The sequence below is a fragment of the Hemiscyllium ocellatum genome, chromosome 7 (assembly GCF_020745735.1).
Source record: "Hemiscyllium ocellatum isolate sHemOce1 chromosome 7, sHemOce1.pat.X.cur, whole genome shotgun sequence".
Taxonomy (NCBI): Eukaryota; Metazoa; Chordata; class Chondrichthyes; order Orectolobiformes; family Hemiscylliidae; genus Hemiscyllium; species Hemiscyllium ocellatum.
Window position 1 is genome coordinate 80,497,181 of NC_083407.1, and position 17,287 is coordinate 80,514,467.

The 17,287-nt window shown below is 37.9% G+C and overlaps 1 protein-coding gene across 4 annotated transcripts in view; it reads left to right on the top strand.

The window, feature by feature from the left end:
- myo1b (myosin IB) overlaps positions 1 to 17,287 on the top strand; it is a 267,061-nt gene that overhangs the window by 13,927 nt on the left and 235,847 nt on the right. For all 4 annotated transcript variants that reach the window (XM_060827383.1, XM_060827384.1, XM_060827386.1 and 1 more), the window contains exon 2: positions 1,595 to 1,735. In XM_060827383.1, the coding sequence (XP_060683366.1) occupies positions 1,601 to 1,735 (135 nt within the window). In that variant the 5' untranslated portion in view covers positions 1,595 to 1,600. The remainder of the gene's footprint in view (positions 1 to 1,594; positions 1,736 to 17,287) is intronic.

Sequence of the window (17,287 nt, forward strand, 5' to 3'; positions counted from 1 at the left end):
ATGTTAGTCATTCTTCATGCTGATTGTAATTTTGGGATATACGATGTCATTTGGAGTATACTTTCTAAAATGCATTGTTCTAGGTGCAATGTTTATTGCTCTAGACTTGTGCAACTCTAATATGCATGTCATAGAGTCATTAAAGATGTACAGCATGGAAACAGACCCTTTGGTCCAACTTGACCATGCTGACCAGATATGCCAACCCATCTAGTCCCACCGGGTCCATATCCCTCCAAACCCTTCCTATTCATACACCCATCCAAAAGCCTTTTAAATGTTGCAATTGTACTCGCCTCCACCACTTCCTCTCATAGCTCATTCCATGTACCACCCTCTGCATGAAACAGTTGACCCTTAGGTCTCTGTCATATCTTTCCCCTCTCACCCTAAACCTATGCCCTCCAGTTCTGGACATAGCCCACCCCAGGGAAAAGACTTGTCTATTAATCCTATCCATGCCCCTCATGATTTTATAACCCTCTATCAGGTCACCCCTCAGCCTCTGATGCTCCAGGGAAAACAGCCTTAGCTTATTCAACCTTTCCCTACAGCTCAAATCCTCCAACCCTGGCAACATCCTTGCAAGTTCATATATAAAGGTGCAACAATGTAATATCTTACCACCTTCAATATGAGCTTTTAAAACATGCCAATTTTGTTCATGATATGCCTTTAAGCTGATTGTGAGAAATATAGTAGTTTGTATTTACGACCAATCTGCAACTAGCCTGAAAATAAAATCTTAATATTGGCACAGTGGCTCAGTGGTTAGCACTGCTGCCTCACAGCACCAGGGACCCAGGTTCAATTCCAGCCTCAGGTGACTGTCTGTGTGGAATGTTCACATTTCCCAGGTCTGCATGGGTTTCCTCTGGATCCACTGGTTTCATCCCACAGTCCAAGGATGTGTAGCTTAGGTGATTTGGCAATGCTAAATTGTTCATAATGTCCAGAGATGTGTAGGTTTGGTGGATTAGTCATGGAAAATGCAGGGTTACAAAAGAAGGGCGGGGGGTGGGGGGGGGGGGGGGGTGGGGGGAGTTGGTGAGTCTGGGTGAGGTGTTCTTGGGAGAATCAGTGTGGACTTGTTGTGCTGAACAGCCTGTTTCCACATTGTCAGGATTCTATGAAGCTGCAAATCTGGGATAAGCGATTATCAATGAGAGTCCATGCTCATATAGTGATTGGGAATAATTATACGTTTTTTTGGCTTTCTGAACTTGATAAATAATTGAAGATATGAGTACTTTGTTTCACTTTGGTTTTAAAAAGAAACTTACAATAACTGTAGCCGTATTGAGAACAATCTCTCTTGAAGCTTTCCAAGCTGCAAATTAGTGTGATCCTAAGAAAATAGGGATAGAAATGGGTCATATGGCCCTTCATGCTTATTCCACTATTCAATGAGGTCATGGCTGATCTTCTGCCTTAATTCTGCTATACCCCTATGTTGCTAAGTCTCTGTTTGTTGGAAGGGTTGATGTATATAATGGTGTCAGACCTCCCAATGCCAGAGGAATGCTGATTACTAGAAAACAACTGTTTTATGGATGTAAAAATACATCTTTAAGTCTAACTTTTTTTATTTCAGAGAAAAATGCCGAAATCGGAGGTGAAAACGTCTCTCCTAGACAACATGATAGGGGTGGGAGACAGTGTGCTTTTAGAACCCCTCACTGAAGACACATTCTTAGAAAATCTCAAAAATCGCTTTGACCACAGCGAAATATATGTAAGTACTATTAAAATATATTCAGCAGAGAATAACCATCTATGTCTTACAAATGTCTAGACAAGATATGTCTGCTAAACACTCCTGGTGAAAGCAGAAATCTTGGAATGTTCTGGAATTTTCCATTTCACGATGTTTTTAATTACCTTTTTGGTTTTTGGTTCAGTATACTCTCATTTAGCATTAGATTTGATAAATGAGGTGCAATTTGGTCATGTTTTACAATTTTACTGAGTTTTGGACACTGGTATTTGTCATTAAGCGAATACCTGTGACGCAATGAAAGAGACAATTTGGTGTGAAAGATTCCAAACAGTAGAAGAATTGCACCAGCCCTTCTGTTATGGAATGTGGAATTGCAAGTTGAGATCAGCCTGAGTGTATTACATCAAGAAACTAACCAGGGAAGTGGACAGGGTTATCTTCGGTTCACTGGAACTATAAAAACTGAAGGCTATTATTTCAATCTTAGCTTTTTAATGTCAACACTTGTTTCGCTTGCTATAGAGGGTACTCCACATAGTGACTGTCCCAAAGTTACTGAACTCAACAAAATATAGTCCTTGGATTAATGCTTCTTTTTCGAGGTGATCCATCTTTGTTGATAGAGGTTTCAATTATCCTAACACTTCACAGCCAATGAATTACTTTTGATTTGCAGTCACCTTTTAGTTTGTTGGCAGCAGTTGGCACACAGGAAAAATTACCCACACCAATGAGGCAAATGTCCATTGGGTGTTGTTTGTTGAGCAATTTATGTTGGCCAGAACACAGGCAGAATTTCCTACTTCTTGAATGAAAATGTATTATGGAAATTTAATAGATCAGTCTGAATTAGCTAATGGGGATTCAGTTTAATGTCTCTCCTAAGAACTTATTTGCCACAATGCAACACTCAACAAAACACTGAAATGCCAACTTGCATTGATTCTTGTTACTATGGGAATAATTAGCTGTCTCATGGTGCACATTATGATCTAAGATTGAATCATGGAGCAGGACTCTTGATGCTTTCACATAAAATCTAATTTGACTGCTCCTAGTTGTCTTCCAATGAGAATTACTTGAAGCTGCAAGAGCACTTAAATAAAAATGGATAGGCAGTGCAGAAAATAAAATTGGTTCTGTAGTGTGCGTTATGGTTACCATATTCGAATGCAAATCACTTCCAAATTCTTCCCTCTACCTGCTCCACTTGGGTAGAAAATGTATCACAAAGTGGACTTGCACGAATGTTATTTTGTGAGCTCAAAAATATATTAGATACAGATATTCATCCCCAGGGCCGGAATTGCATTTCCCAAGGCCTCCTTGGCAGACCTCACCATTTTTTGTCACTGGGTATTGGGAACAGGTTCTACTTGGGACTGCTGACTCTGAAAGCAAGGTCGAAGCAGGATACCAAGGCCAGCCGTTTTCACTGAGACATTGTTCCAGTGCTGTACATAACTGTAAGGCACCATAGACCTCGGCCTCCATGTCACCTGTGTATCCATCATGCATCCTGCATGTGGACATACTCAGTATGGAAAGAATTTGTGAGCTGTATAATAACACTGGAAAGTTTTTTTTTTGAAATGAGCACCAACTAGCCACCAAAAGATGTGACAAACCTATCACTGGTATCCATACACACAGACAAAGAAGGACACCAGTTCGACTGGAACAGGCTTAACAAAGACATGCATAGGAATTCCTAGAGGCCTGGCATTCAAACAGGAACTGAATTAGCAAACAGATAGATTTGGACTCCATTTACTGACCCCCTCAGAAACAGAATTGGAAATGATATCACATACCACAACAAACTGAAACAGATAAATAGCATGTGGGATAGAACATCAATGCTTCACTGGAGACTCACTGATGATGTTACCTAGCATGGTGACAAAACATCTGAGAACAAATCCTATCAGCTCAGCGTGCAGATTTATAACCTAGCCTTTGTTTCAAACATTTCAATCAAAATAAATAATAATCCATTCAAACTTTCATTGAGATGGTTGGTGGGGGTGGGTGATGTTTTAATATTACATGCTCATAATAATGTCAACATAAATAGTAGTATTCAAAAACCACTTCTTTTGAAGACTGGCCTCCTTAACATATCAAAAACTCAGTTAAACAAAGCTCAAAATCCCTTAAAGCTGCATAAACAACACCCAGACAGTAAACTCCACAAGAAGGAATTGGAGTTAACTGAACATTTGTAATTGGATTCCATTGCATAACTGTTAACAAGGATTCTAAGGTTGAATGCATTGAAACACGTTGAATAGATAGATGTTGGATTGCTTCGGGCTGAACAGATGGCTGATCTATCAATCGATGGTGTCAATCACCTGAGACAGTTAACCATCTGTTCAAGGTGCCCCAAATGTTTCAATGAATTCAGCTCTGAGGATTTTGTTTACTCAGCTGAGAGATAGAATTCCCCAGTGAATGCTTGGCTGAACTCCAGAATCTGGTTTCCAGCATCTGCAGTCATTGTTTTTACCTCGTTGATTTTAACCCTACTCCTAATAATAGGCTCATCTCTGCAGGAGATGTTTACATAGCTGTCAATAGGTCTGTTGGCTTGTTCAATTATTTCACAAGCTGCTAAAAGAATCCTATTTCTTTAAGGTACTTTTGAATGCCGATTCTTTTTGCTGATGGTTTTGAGCACTTAATGGGATCAAACATTTTTTGTACTTTGTCAATAAATCAGCTGGAGTGCCAAAGAACTCCAAAACCCATAACAATATTTATCCCCCTCCCAGCAATATTCATTACACCCCCTCAGCCCCTCCGAATCTTGCTGTCTCCCAGCATTTTGTGGGTGGCGAAGCAGGTGTGGGAGAAGGGATACACAGGGTGGACAGGGTAGGACAGGGTGGAAGAGGAGGAGCATTGATAGATAGGGCATGTTGAAAATTGTTGAATGGAAGGAAGGATTAGTACTTGGGGTGAAACTATGAGGTTAACAGCTCTATTCAATCAGTGAACTGAAGGCAGACTTTTGCTTTCAATTATGAGAAAGTGGCTATGGTGGAATTACTTTGAATATTTGTCTCCCAACCATTTTATCCCTCTTGCATCTCTGTAGGAGCTAACATCATCATGTGCACAGGCTGCAACGTAAACTGGTAAATGGGCAATTTAAGTGATAGCATTGGATACACCTTCATAAATTATTGTCTTCCCATTTTGCTGACCTAAAATATCAAGTTAATTGAATCAAACACTTTTTTTGTGCAATATTTAACTTACATTATGCTTTTGTATGTTCCACTTTCAGTTCTGAGGAAGGGCCACTGAACTTGAAATGTTAAGTCTTATTTCTCTCCACACTTGTTGCCAGACCTGCTGAGCCTTTCCAGCAATTTTTGTTTTTATTTGATTTTCAGAATCCCCTGTCTTTTGAGTTTTAATTTGTTGAAATCCAGCTGAATTTCAAGTTTGAAATTGTGCTGATTTATAAATGCATTTTATGTTCTGTAAAGCAAAATTAAGACTTGCACCACATATCAAGGAAGTTTGGCGAGTATTCCCTGATTATTAATAAGCTGTTGTTTAGAGATAACAACTTCTTGCTGTCACCAGAGTAAAGTAGCTTTATGTAGAGGGAAGAAATGATCTACCTTCACCCAGGAGAAAAGTCATAATTTTATATGTAACATTTGTAACTAGGAACTAGAAATTTATCATAAAGTTTGTATTTATGTGTTTCCAAAAATGGCTTTTTTTTCATCAGTATGTATAAAGTCTGTGATAATTCAGTGTCCTCAGAATATAGAAACAGGAGTAGGCCATTTAACCTGTCGTTCTGACATTCAGTTCGATTATTATGGCTGGTCTGTAACCTAATTCCATATGACACCTTTATCTCATTTCTCTTGGATAGCAATATATCTATCTTAGATTTATTCTTAAGTGATCTTGCATCAATTGCTAGTGGATAACATACTTCTGGTGTCCTTTGTGTGTAGCAGTATTTTGCTTCAGAAAGATCTGGCTTTGTTTTAGTTACGCCTCCAGCCAAGATTACCCAACCATCAGAAATAGTTTCTCAGTATCAACCCTAACTGCTCACGTATAAAATTTGAACATGTCAATCAAATTGCTGATTGTATCCCAAAATTCAGAAGGTCACTGCTGGATTATGTAACCTCTGTTTATGATTTAACTCTTGGAATGCAGGCCATTCTGTTAAATGTATGCTTCTGCACTCCCATCAAGATCAATATGCTCCGATGGTGTGATGTCCAGACTGCCGACAATACGCCCTGTGGTCTAATCATGGCTTTATTATAGATGAAACATGATGGCTTTTGTATTCTAGTCCTCGAGATATAAAATCTAATCTTTCACTCCCCTTTTTGATGATATTCCATACCTATTCCTGATGCATTAATGTTACTGGATCCTGAAGTATCTTTGGACCTCTACTGTCTTCCCAAATCTCTTTCAGGAAAAAAAAATTAGGTTATTTGCCGTTGATTTCAGCTGACCTTTGAGATCATGCATCATTCTTATGAAAGCTACACAACTGAAATATCAGTAATCTGTCCTACCTCTCTGCAACAATATAGTTAGTATCTGTATTCTTCTAATTTTTTTTACATTTGGATCTCCAGTGGGTGCAATTTTCCCTTTGTATTATTGGATTACATAGCAATGATGCCATTAGCAATGATGTGATAGATTTCAAATTTAGAATACTGTGTCATTCTGTTATGAAGTTAGATAATGCTTTAGCAAAATATAAAATGCCAAAAAAGCTGTCAAACTACCAAATAGAATGGCAATGCTATTGAAGAGCAGTGGCTAGAATCTGTCATCTATATGACTGAGTGCAGCAAATAGGTCAGTGCATAGTGTTTACTGGTTTGGAATCTGTTGTATGTGAATAATGGTGAATAGTATCCATTGCAGGAGATAAAAGAGCTACGAACAGCAGAACTAGTGAGGTGCAAAATATGCTGTTTAGCATGATTGATGCTCTTCATTTCGGTGTGAAAGCTTGCACTGGTAAATTGTCAGATTGTTTAAGTAGTTAACTTGTGGATTGAAGCAGAAGTTGTACAGTCTTACATTCAAGAGTTAAAACAGAAATTGTTGCAAATGACAAATCTGTCAGCAATTAGTATGGTATTTTCTCTTTTGCAAATGATATTTATTCATTTTATGCCTTTAGGCAAAATTATTTATTTTGTTTGCGTGTTCTTTTCAGCTGTACACTTTCACAATTGTCATCAGACAGCTGTATGAACCATTTGTCAGATTGGTAGTCAATAAACTCAAACCTTTATGCATTGTTGTGGGCTTAAGGTTCAAGTTTAACAGAAACTTTGAAATGGAAAAGATGACTTTTATTAGATGAGCCTGAGAGAGGCTTTAAAATTGAATAGCATTTGTCTTGGTAGTTGGTTGTATGGTTTTTCATTCATGGGATGTGAAAGATGCAGGCTAGACTAGTATTTACTGTCCATTCCTAATTGCCTTTCAGAAGGTGGTGGTGAGCTGCCACCTTGAACTTTGCAGTCCATGTGGTGTAGTTATAGTTGTGCTAATGTTTAAGATGGAGTTCCATGATTTTGGCCTAAGTGCCTTGTACAGTTTTAACAAAATCTCCCTATTTTATACTCCATTCCATTTGAAAAAAAGGCCAACATTCCACATGCTCTACCTATTAACCACTGAACTCCAATGCTAGTTTCTTGTGATTCTTGGATGCATTTCCTAACCCTTCTGTTCTGAAGCTTTCTGCATTTAAATCCTGGTCAGCTCCTTTATTTTTCCTGCCCAAGTTTGTGACTTCACATTTTCCCACATTATATTCTAACAAGCTTTTATCTTCTCACTTAACTTGTCTATATCCCTCTGGAGATTGTGTCATACTGATTATTTGCCTTCCCACCTATTGTTGTGTCACCAGGTCTTTCTCAATTTTATATTGTCTTTATGAAAATTTCATTTTAAACGTAGTTTAGTTCACACCTTTTGAGCTTTGTAAACCAGTTTATCTACAAGTAAAGCAATAAGATTTTAGGCTAAATGTGAAAACTGCCATACGTATTTTTGCGCTGTAACATCATTGTTAATTACAGCAATTCCTAACTATTCAGTCATAATGTTGGTTCAGATCCTTGCTGAACTTGAAATGTGCATCTAATTACTGTTCTGACTAACCATGAGTACATTCTTTACCTTGCATTTTTAATATCACAGCCCAAACACTTTTCTTTCTTGATTCCTTTCCCAAGTCCTGTCCATTTATGTTTGGTTTTGAGATAGCATTTATTTGTTTTCTTGTTTTTCCCCACTTTTGACTCCTATTATCCACCTTCCTCATTTTGATTTGCTCTAAGTTCACCATTCAGGTTTTGTTCAGTATTTCTAACTGTTGCTTGTCTTCATTGGCCTTTTTCTAAAGTATTGTAATGTATAGCATTAAAATAATACAGTATTGCCTGATACTCAACTGGCTGAAAATCTGATCTATGAGTTTGTCTCACTTAGGAATTTATCTACTTGATCCAAAGGTTGTGAATTTAGATGTCTACTAGACTGTGCATTAAAATGCACCGGAACTTAAATATGGGACTGAAGAAGGGCTGCATTGTCTGATTATTATAGTGACATTGTTTGACTGATCATAGCGGATGCAAGCAGAAAATGTTCTTAATGTAATGTGTTAATTGAACGCATACCGTTTGTGTTTGTTCAGCATCAGTTACCATAATTGAAAATGTGTTGCTGGTTAAAGCACAGCAGGTCAGGCAGCATCCAAGGAATAGGAAATTCGACGTTTCGGGCATAAGCCCTTCATCAGGAATCCGATGATTCCTGATGAAGGGCTTCTGCCCGAAACGTCGAATTTCCTATTCCTTGGATGCTGCCTGACCTGCTGTGCTTTAACCAGCAACACATTTTCAACTGTGATCTCCAGCATCTGCAGACCTCATTTTTTACCCATCAGTTACCATAACAACCATAAAGCTAGTTGCTATAGTTTAAAAATGTGTGCACAGTGTTTAATATGATGTAACATAAAATTAATAATGTCTGCAATTGTAATATCCCAATTCCTGTGTTTGCTTCACCTCTTACTATCTTTGTAGCCTTTTTAAACCTATAAACTGCATCAAATTGTGCCTCTTGCGTCTAGACTATCCAACCAAGGTGCATCTTAGCTGCATCAACACTGTCTATCCCCTTAAGTACTTTGTAAATTTTAATGAGATCACTTCTAATTTTTCAAAATTGTAGAGAAAATGGGCCCAGATTGTCCAATTTCTCTTCAAAGGACACTCCCATCATTTAAGTAACTAAGCTGGTGAACCTTCATTGTGTTCCCTTTATGGCAACAATATCCTTCCGAAAATAAGGAGAGCATCTGCACACTACTCCGGGTGTAGTCCGATAAAGCTTCTATACAATTGAAGCAAGACTTCACTACCCCTCTACTCCTCCAACTTTGACCTCTTCAGCATCCCTGATTTAAATTCCACTACTGTTTGAAATTGCTTTGGGTCCTAACACTGTATTCCACCCAAGTTTCTGCCTCTCCACCTTACCACTTTTTTTTTCCTGTCTTTTCAAGATACTTCATAATATCTTACTGATTAAACTTTGTCATCTGGTTTCTCATCGTGTGCCTTGGTGTTGAAACAAATTGTTTCTGTTAACCATCTTGGCTTTGTTGATTATATAAATTGAAATTATTATTTGGTAACTTCTTTGACAGAGAAGGCAAGCTTGGATTCAACTGGGAGGGATAATTCTTTTCCTGATCTGCCTCAGAAACAGCTCTGCAAACAATCAACGATAACTTGATTACAAATACTGTTTATAATGCATACTATTTAATCATTATATTTTCTAACTCCAGTTCATTTTGTGAATAATACTTAATCAGCTACAATCTCCAAATGGGCATTTGGTTCTTGTCCTCATAACCTCAAAAGAAATTTTGTGCAATATTAAAGTGGGGTTGTGATCTTTGGTGGACCATTAGTTATTGATTTGCATCGGGAAATTGTGGGTTACAAAAACAGGGGTAGAGTAAAGAAAAACATGCATTTCAGTCAAATGGGAGTTGGGCCAAATGTTTGATGCTGTTGTGACCCTGAGCATGTTTGTTCAGCAATCTTGGGAATGATTACCAGTTGGCACGGGGGCCCATTTGTTGCCATGTACAAAGGTTACATGGAGCAAAAGGCATATGACACTCATAACCAGTGTACGTCAAAGTGGATATTTTAACAGAATCAGTTCGGCATTTGGATGGTTCATTTATTTGGGTGTCCTTTCTAAGTCTAGATGTATTGACCATGTATGATGTTTAAAATGGCCATGGGTGGAATCAGAAATCCACTGTCTATCCAATAGTCAATGAATAAGGGAGTGATTCAGGAGTTAGAGTCAGGTCAACGCATGGAAGATGTCAGATTTACAACATCAATTTGCATTTATGTTCCACTTTAAATCAAAGTAAAGTATCCCAAATTTCTTGAAAAACCTTGTAATCAGACAGTGTGACCAAAATATTGGTCAAAAAGGTAGATTATATGATGGCCTTAAATTGGAATAATTAGAGTCTGTAGACTGCAAAGTTTAGGAAGTGGCTTCAAATGGCAAACTCAGCTGTTTTCGTGTGAAATTTGAAACATTTTTACCAATTTGTTTGAAAGCTCATGTACACTTTATAAACAAATCATAAATCCTACGTTTTATTTACCCCACCAGTAAAGCTGGAACTGACTCCTTTAAAAGTGATGTTGAATAAATAAAAGCACTTCTTGCTGTGCTGCTGATTAACAGAAATAGTATACTTGTAGTGAATTTCTTAATTTCATGATTAGGAGTATTGCAATTGCCTCAGGGTTCCAAGGCTAGGATGAGGGCTGTGGGGACGAGAAATTAAGAAAATCAATGCTGCATGTCAACATGCAGTGATGTTACTAGAACGTGCATATCTTTGAAAATTGGATAAGGGAAGGATTAGCATCAAATGCGATGTCCCATGTTACCCTTATTCATAATAATTGTTTATGAACATAACAACAGGAGTAGGCCATTCAGTCTGCTGAGCCATCTCTGCCATTTAATATGATCATGGCTGATCATCTTTTTTACCTACGCTATCCCTTTATGCAACTGATAGTAGAAAATGTATCAACCTCCTCTTCAAACATACTCCAAGATTGAGCTTCCACAACTCTGATGTAGAGAATTACAAAGATTCACAATTGTCTGAGTAAATCATTTCTTCTCTTGGTCCTAATTAGCATCTCCCGAACCTTTAAATTGCGCTCCTTGGTTCTAGATTGTCCAGCCAGGAAACATCTTAGCTCCATCAACCCTGTCAATCCTTTTAAGCACTTAGTAGGTTTCAATAAAATCACCCCTAATTCTTCAAAACTGCAGAGAATGTAGGCCCAGATTGTCCACTCTTTCTTCAGAAGACACTCCCATCATTCCAGGAACAAGGCTGGTGAACTTCCATTGTGTTCCCTTTTGGGCAATAATATCCTTCCTGAAATAAGGAGACCAAACTGTGCACTGTACTCCAGGTGCAGTCTAACAAAGTTTCTGTACAATTGAAGCAAGGCTTCACTACTCCTCTACTCAAATATCCTCTCATTATTTACTCTGTCAAGCCCCTGAAGAATCCTATATGTTTCAATGAGGGCATCTCAGCCGCAAGAGTGAGCTCAGATCTCAATGGAGCTGGAACACTCGTCACATCAAGGCAATTGTATCAGGTGCTGATAATCAGTAGGAATAGTCCCAAATTGTGTTTGGAGATTGAATGAATGTTGAAGGCTTATTGAGTCAAGTTGAAATTTTTGTGAGCACGGAAATGTTTTTTTTTAAAAAATGGTACAGTTTAAAGGCTGGGAAAGGGGTAAGCAAAGTATTTCCACCTTAGATCAAATGTTGTCATCGTTGCAAGCGGTCATGAGGAAATCAAGGACTAAAAGGCAACTTCAAACAAAGTCACAAACCTGGGAGTGTTGTGAAACTAGAATTAAAGTAATAAAGCAGTATTTTAGATGCATGAGCTGAAAAATCAAGACGAAGAAGAAAGTTAGACTATTGAGTTCACAAAAGATTTGGGATCTATTACTTAAACTGAGGCAAAAGTGGGAACAATCTATTTGGAATGCATACAGTAGGTCTCAACCAAAAACAACCATGAAGACATTGGGATGTTTTCCAGCTCCTTCAGTTCTGAAGAAGCAAGATTGAACATGAAACATCAGCTATATTTCTCTGGATAAAAGCAAATTACTGTGGATGCTGGAATCTGAAACTGAGAGAAAATGCTGGAAAATCTCAGCAGGTCTGGCAGCATCTGTAAGGAGAGAAAAGAGCTGACGTTGCGAGTCTAACTGACCAGCGTTGAGTCTAACAGACCCTTTGTCAACGCTGGTCAGTTAGACTCGCAACGTCAGCTCTTTTCTCTCCTTACAGATGCTGCCAGACCTGCTGAGATTTTCCAGCATTTTCTCTTTTGGGAGCTATATTTCTCTGTCGATAGAAGCTGTCAGATTTGCTGAGTCCCTCCAGTACTTTGTTTTTGTACGCTATACACTGCAGCTTACTTACAATAAGAGCCTCGCTTCACTAGACTATATAAATTGGTTTTTTTTATACAGCCTTAGTCTAAGTCAGTAGATGTCTCTATCAGGAAAGAGGATATTGGCAGGAAATGTATCAGATAACTCGGTTGGTACTTTATATTCCCTCTAATTTTATTTTTATGTTCAGACTTCCAAAGACCACGTGCTGAAGTGACTTCCAAAATCAACATGGTAGCACGCCTAGTAGTGTGTGCAGGTCCTCAGAACGGCTGCACATCTTGGAGGGAATGTTGCTTGTATGATGTGATTAGTAGTGGTGAGGGTGTGTATTTTATAGCTTTGAGCCATAAAACCTCTCTATATTATCATATATTTTCAATCCTGGTGATCAACATCTATAAATATTAGTTTCTCAATAGTTTCTCAGGAAAGGAAAATAAAACTGTACTTTTTTTTAAAAAAGATGAAGAGAAAATTAGTGTCCTTGAGAAATTTATTTTACACGGAGATGAAGCACTTTATAACTGGAGGCCGTTTTATTATTTAAGTCCTTGAGTTAAATGATAACTTATCACTTGGATCTTCAGATAAAACTGTCAATCATTAAATATAAGCTGTTGTGGTGCTCAGTTGGAAGATAAGTGAATTGGGGCTTTCGTGTCAAATGTAATTTAATTATGAGATCTGAAAAACTGATCAAAGTAGGTTATTTGCTCAATATACGTAGAGCCTTGCCTGTCATTTGAAGTGGCAGTCCCTTAAGAGCTTGATTAGCTGCATTGCTCTAATTATTTTAAAGTCGCTAGATATATGGGTTTTCCAGCTCTGCCTTTCCTGATATCTTGATATTTGGCCTATCATAAAGGGGTGTGAAATTAAAGGGAATAAAATGAATGCAAGGTGTTTTAAAACTATTAATTTGAATAAATATATGGTTGGTGTTTTAAGAATATAAGTAGGTTTGTGTTCCTTTATCATAATCGCACTGGACAGTTGGATTATGTAGCATTTGTCATTAGTGGTTTTATAGTATTTTTAATATATGAAAAAATTTGCTGTATTTGTAGCTAATGATGTACATTAAAATAAATGACTTCTAAGCTGGATGTCAGTGGGGATCGAAGGTATTAGCACAATCCATACACAGGATAGTTATAACATCTTAGTTCTTAGTTATATTTTTTGAAATTTCTTTATGATCTCTCCATGAACTTGCCCTCCATATCTCTCTCATCTTCCCGACAAGTCTGTTTGATTCTTGCATTAATCTAATTCTGCTCACTTAAGCAATCCCAATTTTAATCATTCTACTATCATTGGCTGTATGTTTTTAGTTGCTTAGCCTGAAGCTTAGGATTTCTCTCCCCACACTGTCGATCTGTCTCTTTCCCTTACCTTCCTCTCTTAAGGCACTCATTAAAGCTTCCCTGTTTGGCATTGGTTTTATTGATTTCACTTAATATCTCCTTCTGTAGCTCAGTGCTAAGTTTTTTAAAACCTATTGTTTAATTTTGAAAATGCTGGGATATATGGAGAGGTTTCTTTTTAGTCTATCAAGAGCTATCCAATTGGGTTATAAAGTATCCACTGGATTTCCACTCGAGTTGGATGTGTGGAAGTTGTTGAGTGATCAGTAACACGCGTGGAGATGGAGTGTTTGAAGGCAGAGGCCACATAGTGACACCATCAGGAGAGTGTTCAACCAGAGTTGACAATCCTAATGACAACTGCAATTTAAATCTGACAGTTCAGTTTCTTAACATTGCTTGAAACATGAAAATAAGTGTTTCTAAAGTTCTGAGACACTTCAGATGAATTTTTAGGCTTTTAATTAGTGAGCAGTTCATTATTCACTAACTTTAATCAGTGTTGGTATAATTTGGATGCTTGGGCTCAGTAATGTGCCTTCATTTAAATGCAAGTTCAAGTTTACATGAAACATAGAGCAGCATGAGTGAATAAGTATAAATAACTTGGAATCATATGTTTGTGTTTGTACTGCTGTAAAAGCAATTGCTAATGTTAAATCATTTTTTCATTAATTCAAACCCAACTGTTGTAAGTACCTCCAAAATACCAATTACTATGTACTTATTTATGAACTGCATTGAATTTTGTTTTCAAATGATAATATGCTTTCTCCATTCAAAACCAACATGTTTGTATTACCAAAATTTATTGTTTTCCAGAACTGGGATTGTCTAGTCTGCTAGAGGGTATGTGTGGGCAATGGGCATTGATATTAAGATTGTTCAAAATAGTGGCAAGACCTAACTGAGGTCAATCCGACCACCTAAATGCAAGAGTTGGTCTTGCATCTGGTTTGAAAAACACGAAGTAACTTGGTTTCAATTCTGAGAGTTTCATTCTGAAAAAAGTGATGGATTTTTTTTGGTGTCTCAGTGAAGCAATAGAGTAACCAGGAAACTGGAGTTGTGACAGAAAGTCAGCCATGGTCTTCAGGAATGTTGGAGCGGGCTCAAAGGGCCAAATTGATTCTTTCTCTAATTTTTCTTATCACTAAAGTTTTATTATTATAACATTGAAGTTACACCTTATAACTGTACCTCCAAATGTCCAGAAAAATAATTGTAATACATGGTTCATAATCTTGCTACTCTATATTAATACATGGGCTTTTGACTTGTTTTGTAAAGATGTTTGGCAATTTAATTGATAAGTAATAACATTCAGTCTGCAGAATGTTTCAGCTCTTTTTTTTTACTTTAATCATCCTTTATGGAGTCACTGGTATATTGAAGGTTACCATATTGTGATGTTTTGAGGATTGAAATTTATTGTGTTAACAGGAAGATTAATTTAATTGTAACACAAAATAAAATGAAGAGTTTAAGGATGAAACTTTGGAAGCAATAACAAAACCAGGGAGTACTGAACTAATGGTGGGACACTAGGAAGCTCAGATACACTGGGAACTTGGGGTACTAGTTCCCTCTCAGGTGCCTTTTAAATCTTTCCCCTCTCACCTTTAACCCATTACCCTCTAGTTTTGGACTCCCCTATCTTGGGAAAAAGATATTGATGTTCACTCTATCCATGCGTCTCATGATTTTATAAATCTCTCGAAGGTCACCTCGCCTCCAATGCTCCAAGGAAAATAGGCCTCAGCATATTCAACCTCTCCTGGTAGCCCAAACCCTTGTAAATCTTTTCTGAACACTTCCACATTTAACAACATTTTTCCTATGGCAGGGAGACCAGAATTGAACGCAGTATTCTAAGAGTGGCCTCACTAATGTCCTGTACAGCGGCAACATGACCTCACAATTCCTATGCTCAGTGCCCTGACTAAGAAAGGCAAGCATGCCAAATGCTGCCTCCACCATCATGTCTACCTGTGACTCCACTCTCAAGGAAGAGTGTACCTCAACCCCTAGGTTTCTTTGTTCAGCAGCACTCCCCAGAGCCTTACCATTAAGCACATATTAAGCATATATGTCCCCCTGATTTGTCTTAGCAAAATGAAACACCTCACATTTGGCTGATCTCTTGGGAAAGATTGAGAATTTTTAGGTTAGAAATTTCTGCTATGGAATTTCATAACATAAGTATGTTTCCCAGCAGGCAGATCAAAATTGATCTAAAAACCTGTGTGACCTTCTCCTTTTGTAAACATTTAAACACTGATGAAAGGCAGCAATAAATGAGCATGAGTTATGCAGTGTAGTCGTATTTTGGTATTGAAAGAGGTTGGATTTGATTGCTGACTTTCCTGTCTTTCAGGAAAACTGAAACCACAATAAAAAGAGCATTACTGCTGCCACATGTTCATTGTAATTCACGTTGAGTACGTCTTACCCGAGTCTCAAGTCTGCTTCCAATTTATGGAAAATGAACATGACTACATGAACACTGTGTGGTTCGTGAACATCTTATTAGAGTCAATAAAAATAAGGGTCAACTTCTAAAATGAATCTATTGCTGGTTTTATACCAAATGAGGCTAGAGAACAAAAATATCCCTAGATTCCGGACTTGCTTTATATAGCTGTACCACCGGTCCAGTGTGTCTCAATCTGGAAAAGTTCAGTCACTTCCGAGTGAAATGACTGGAGAAAACAAAAAGTCTTTGGTTTTATTCAACTCAGCTTTGAATAATCAAATATTTTGTTATGTTAACCTTCTGATTTGCTGTAATATGAATTTATTTTGGCATGGAAAACAAAGATGTCAAGTATTTAAAACTCCACATCATAGAGCAATAGAAACCAAAACCTATTGCTGGCTGACTTTTGTAGCAACATAAAAGTAATTGCTGTCAGTGTTGGAGCTCTGACATAAAAATGAAAAAGGTCCTGAATCAGCAACACATTCTTGCCACATAGATGCTACCAGATCTGTTGGAAGTACCCAACAGATCTGGTAGCATCTATGCAGCAAGAATATGGTGCTGATTCAGGACCTTTTACTTAACACATTGTTAAAATCATTTCATTTATCCCCCAAAAATACTAGTCACTCCAGATCAGCAATCAGAATTACTGAAATGCTAAGCATTAACATGATTTTTCACACTACTTCTACTGAAGGGGGCCATGTAGCTGAAATCTAGGAGTGCTAGATATCTGCTCAGTTTTTTCAAAAGGCCGCCCCATGCAAGAAAACACTGTGTGGGGTTTCAGCCAGTCTGATTGGACTGAGAATTCCCAGTCAAATAGCGGCAGAGTTCGGTAGTGGGATGAAATGGCAAACTACTAGCACTCTCTTGAAGAAGCATGATGGGCACTAGAGATGGGTAATTTTGGGCTTTTTGGGAGGGATGGAATAAGGTATTCACACTTTGGAGCAAAGGGGTCGTGGTCAGAGCATGGAGGTCGAGGAGGGAGATACAAAGATTTAGGTGGGTGAGGGGTTAGGAGGGATGATTGTTGAGGGAACTACTGAAAGGGCACAGCGCATCCTACCCCAGGAAAGAAAGAAAGAAAGAAATATACTCCACTTCCCTTTCTTGACGTTGG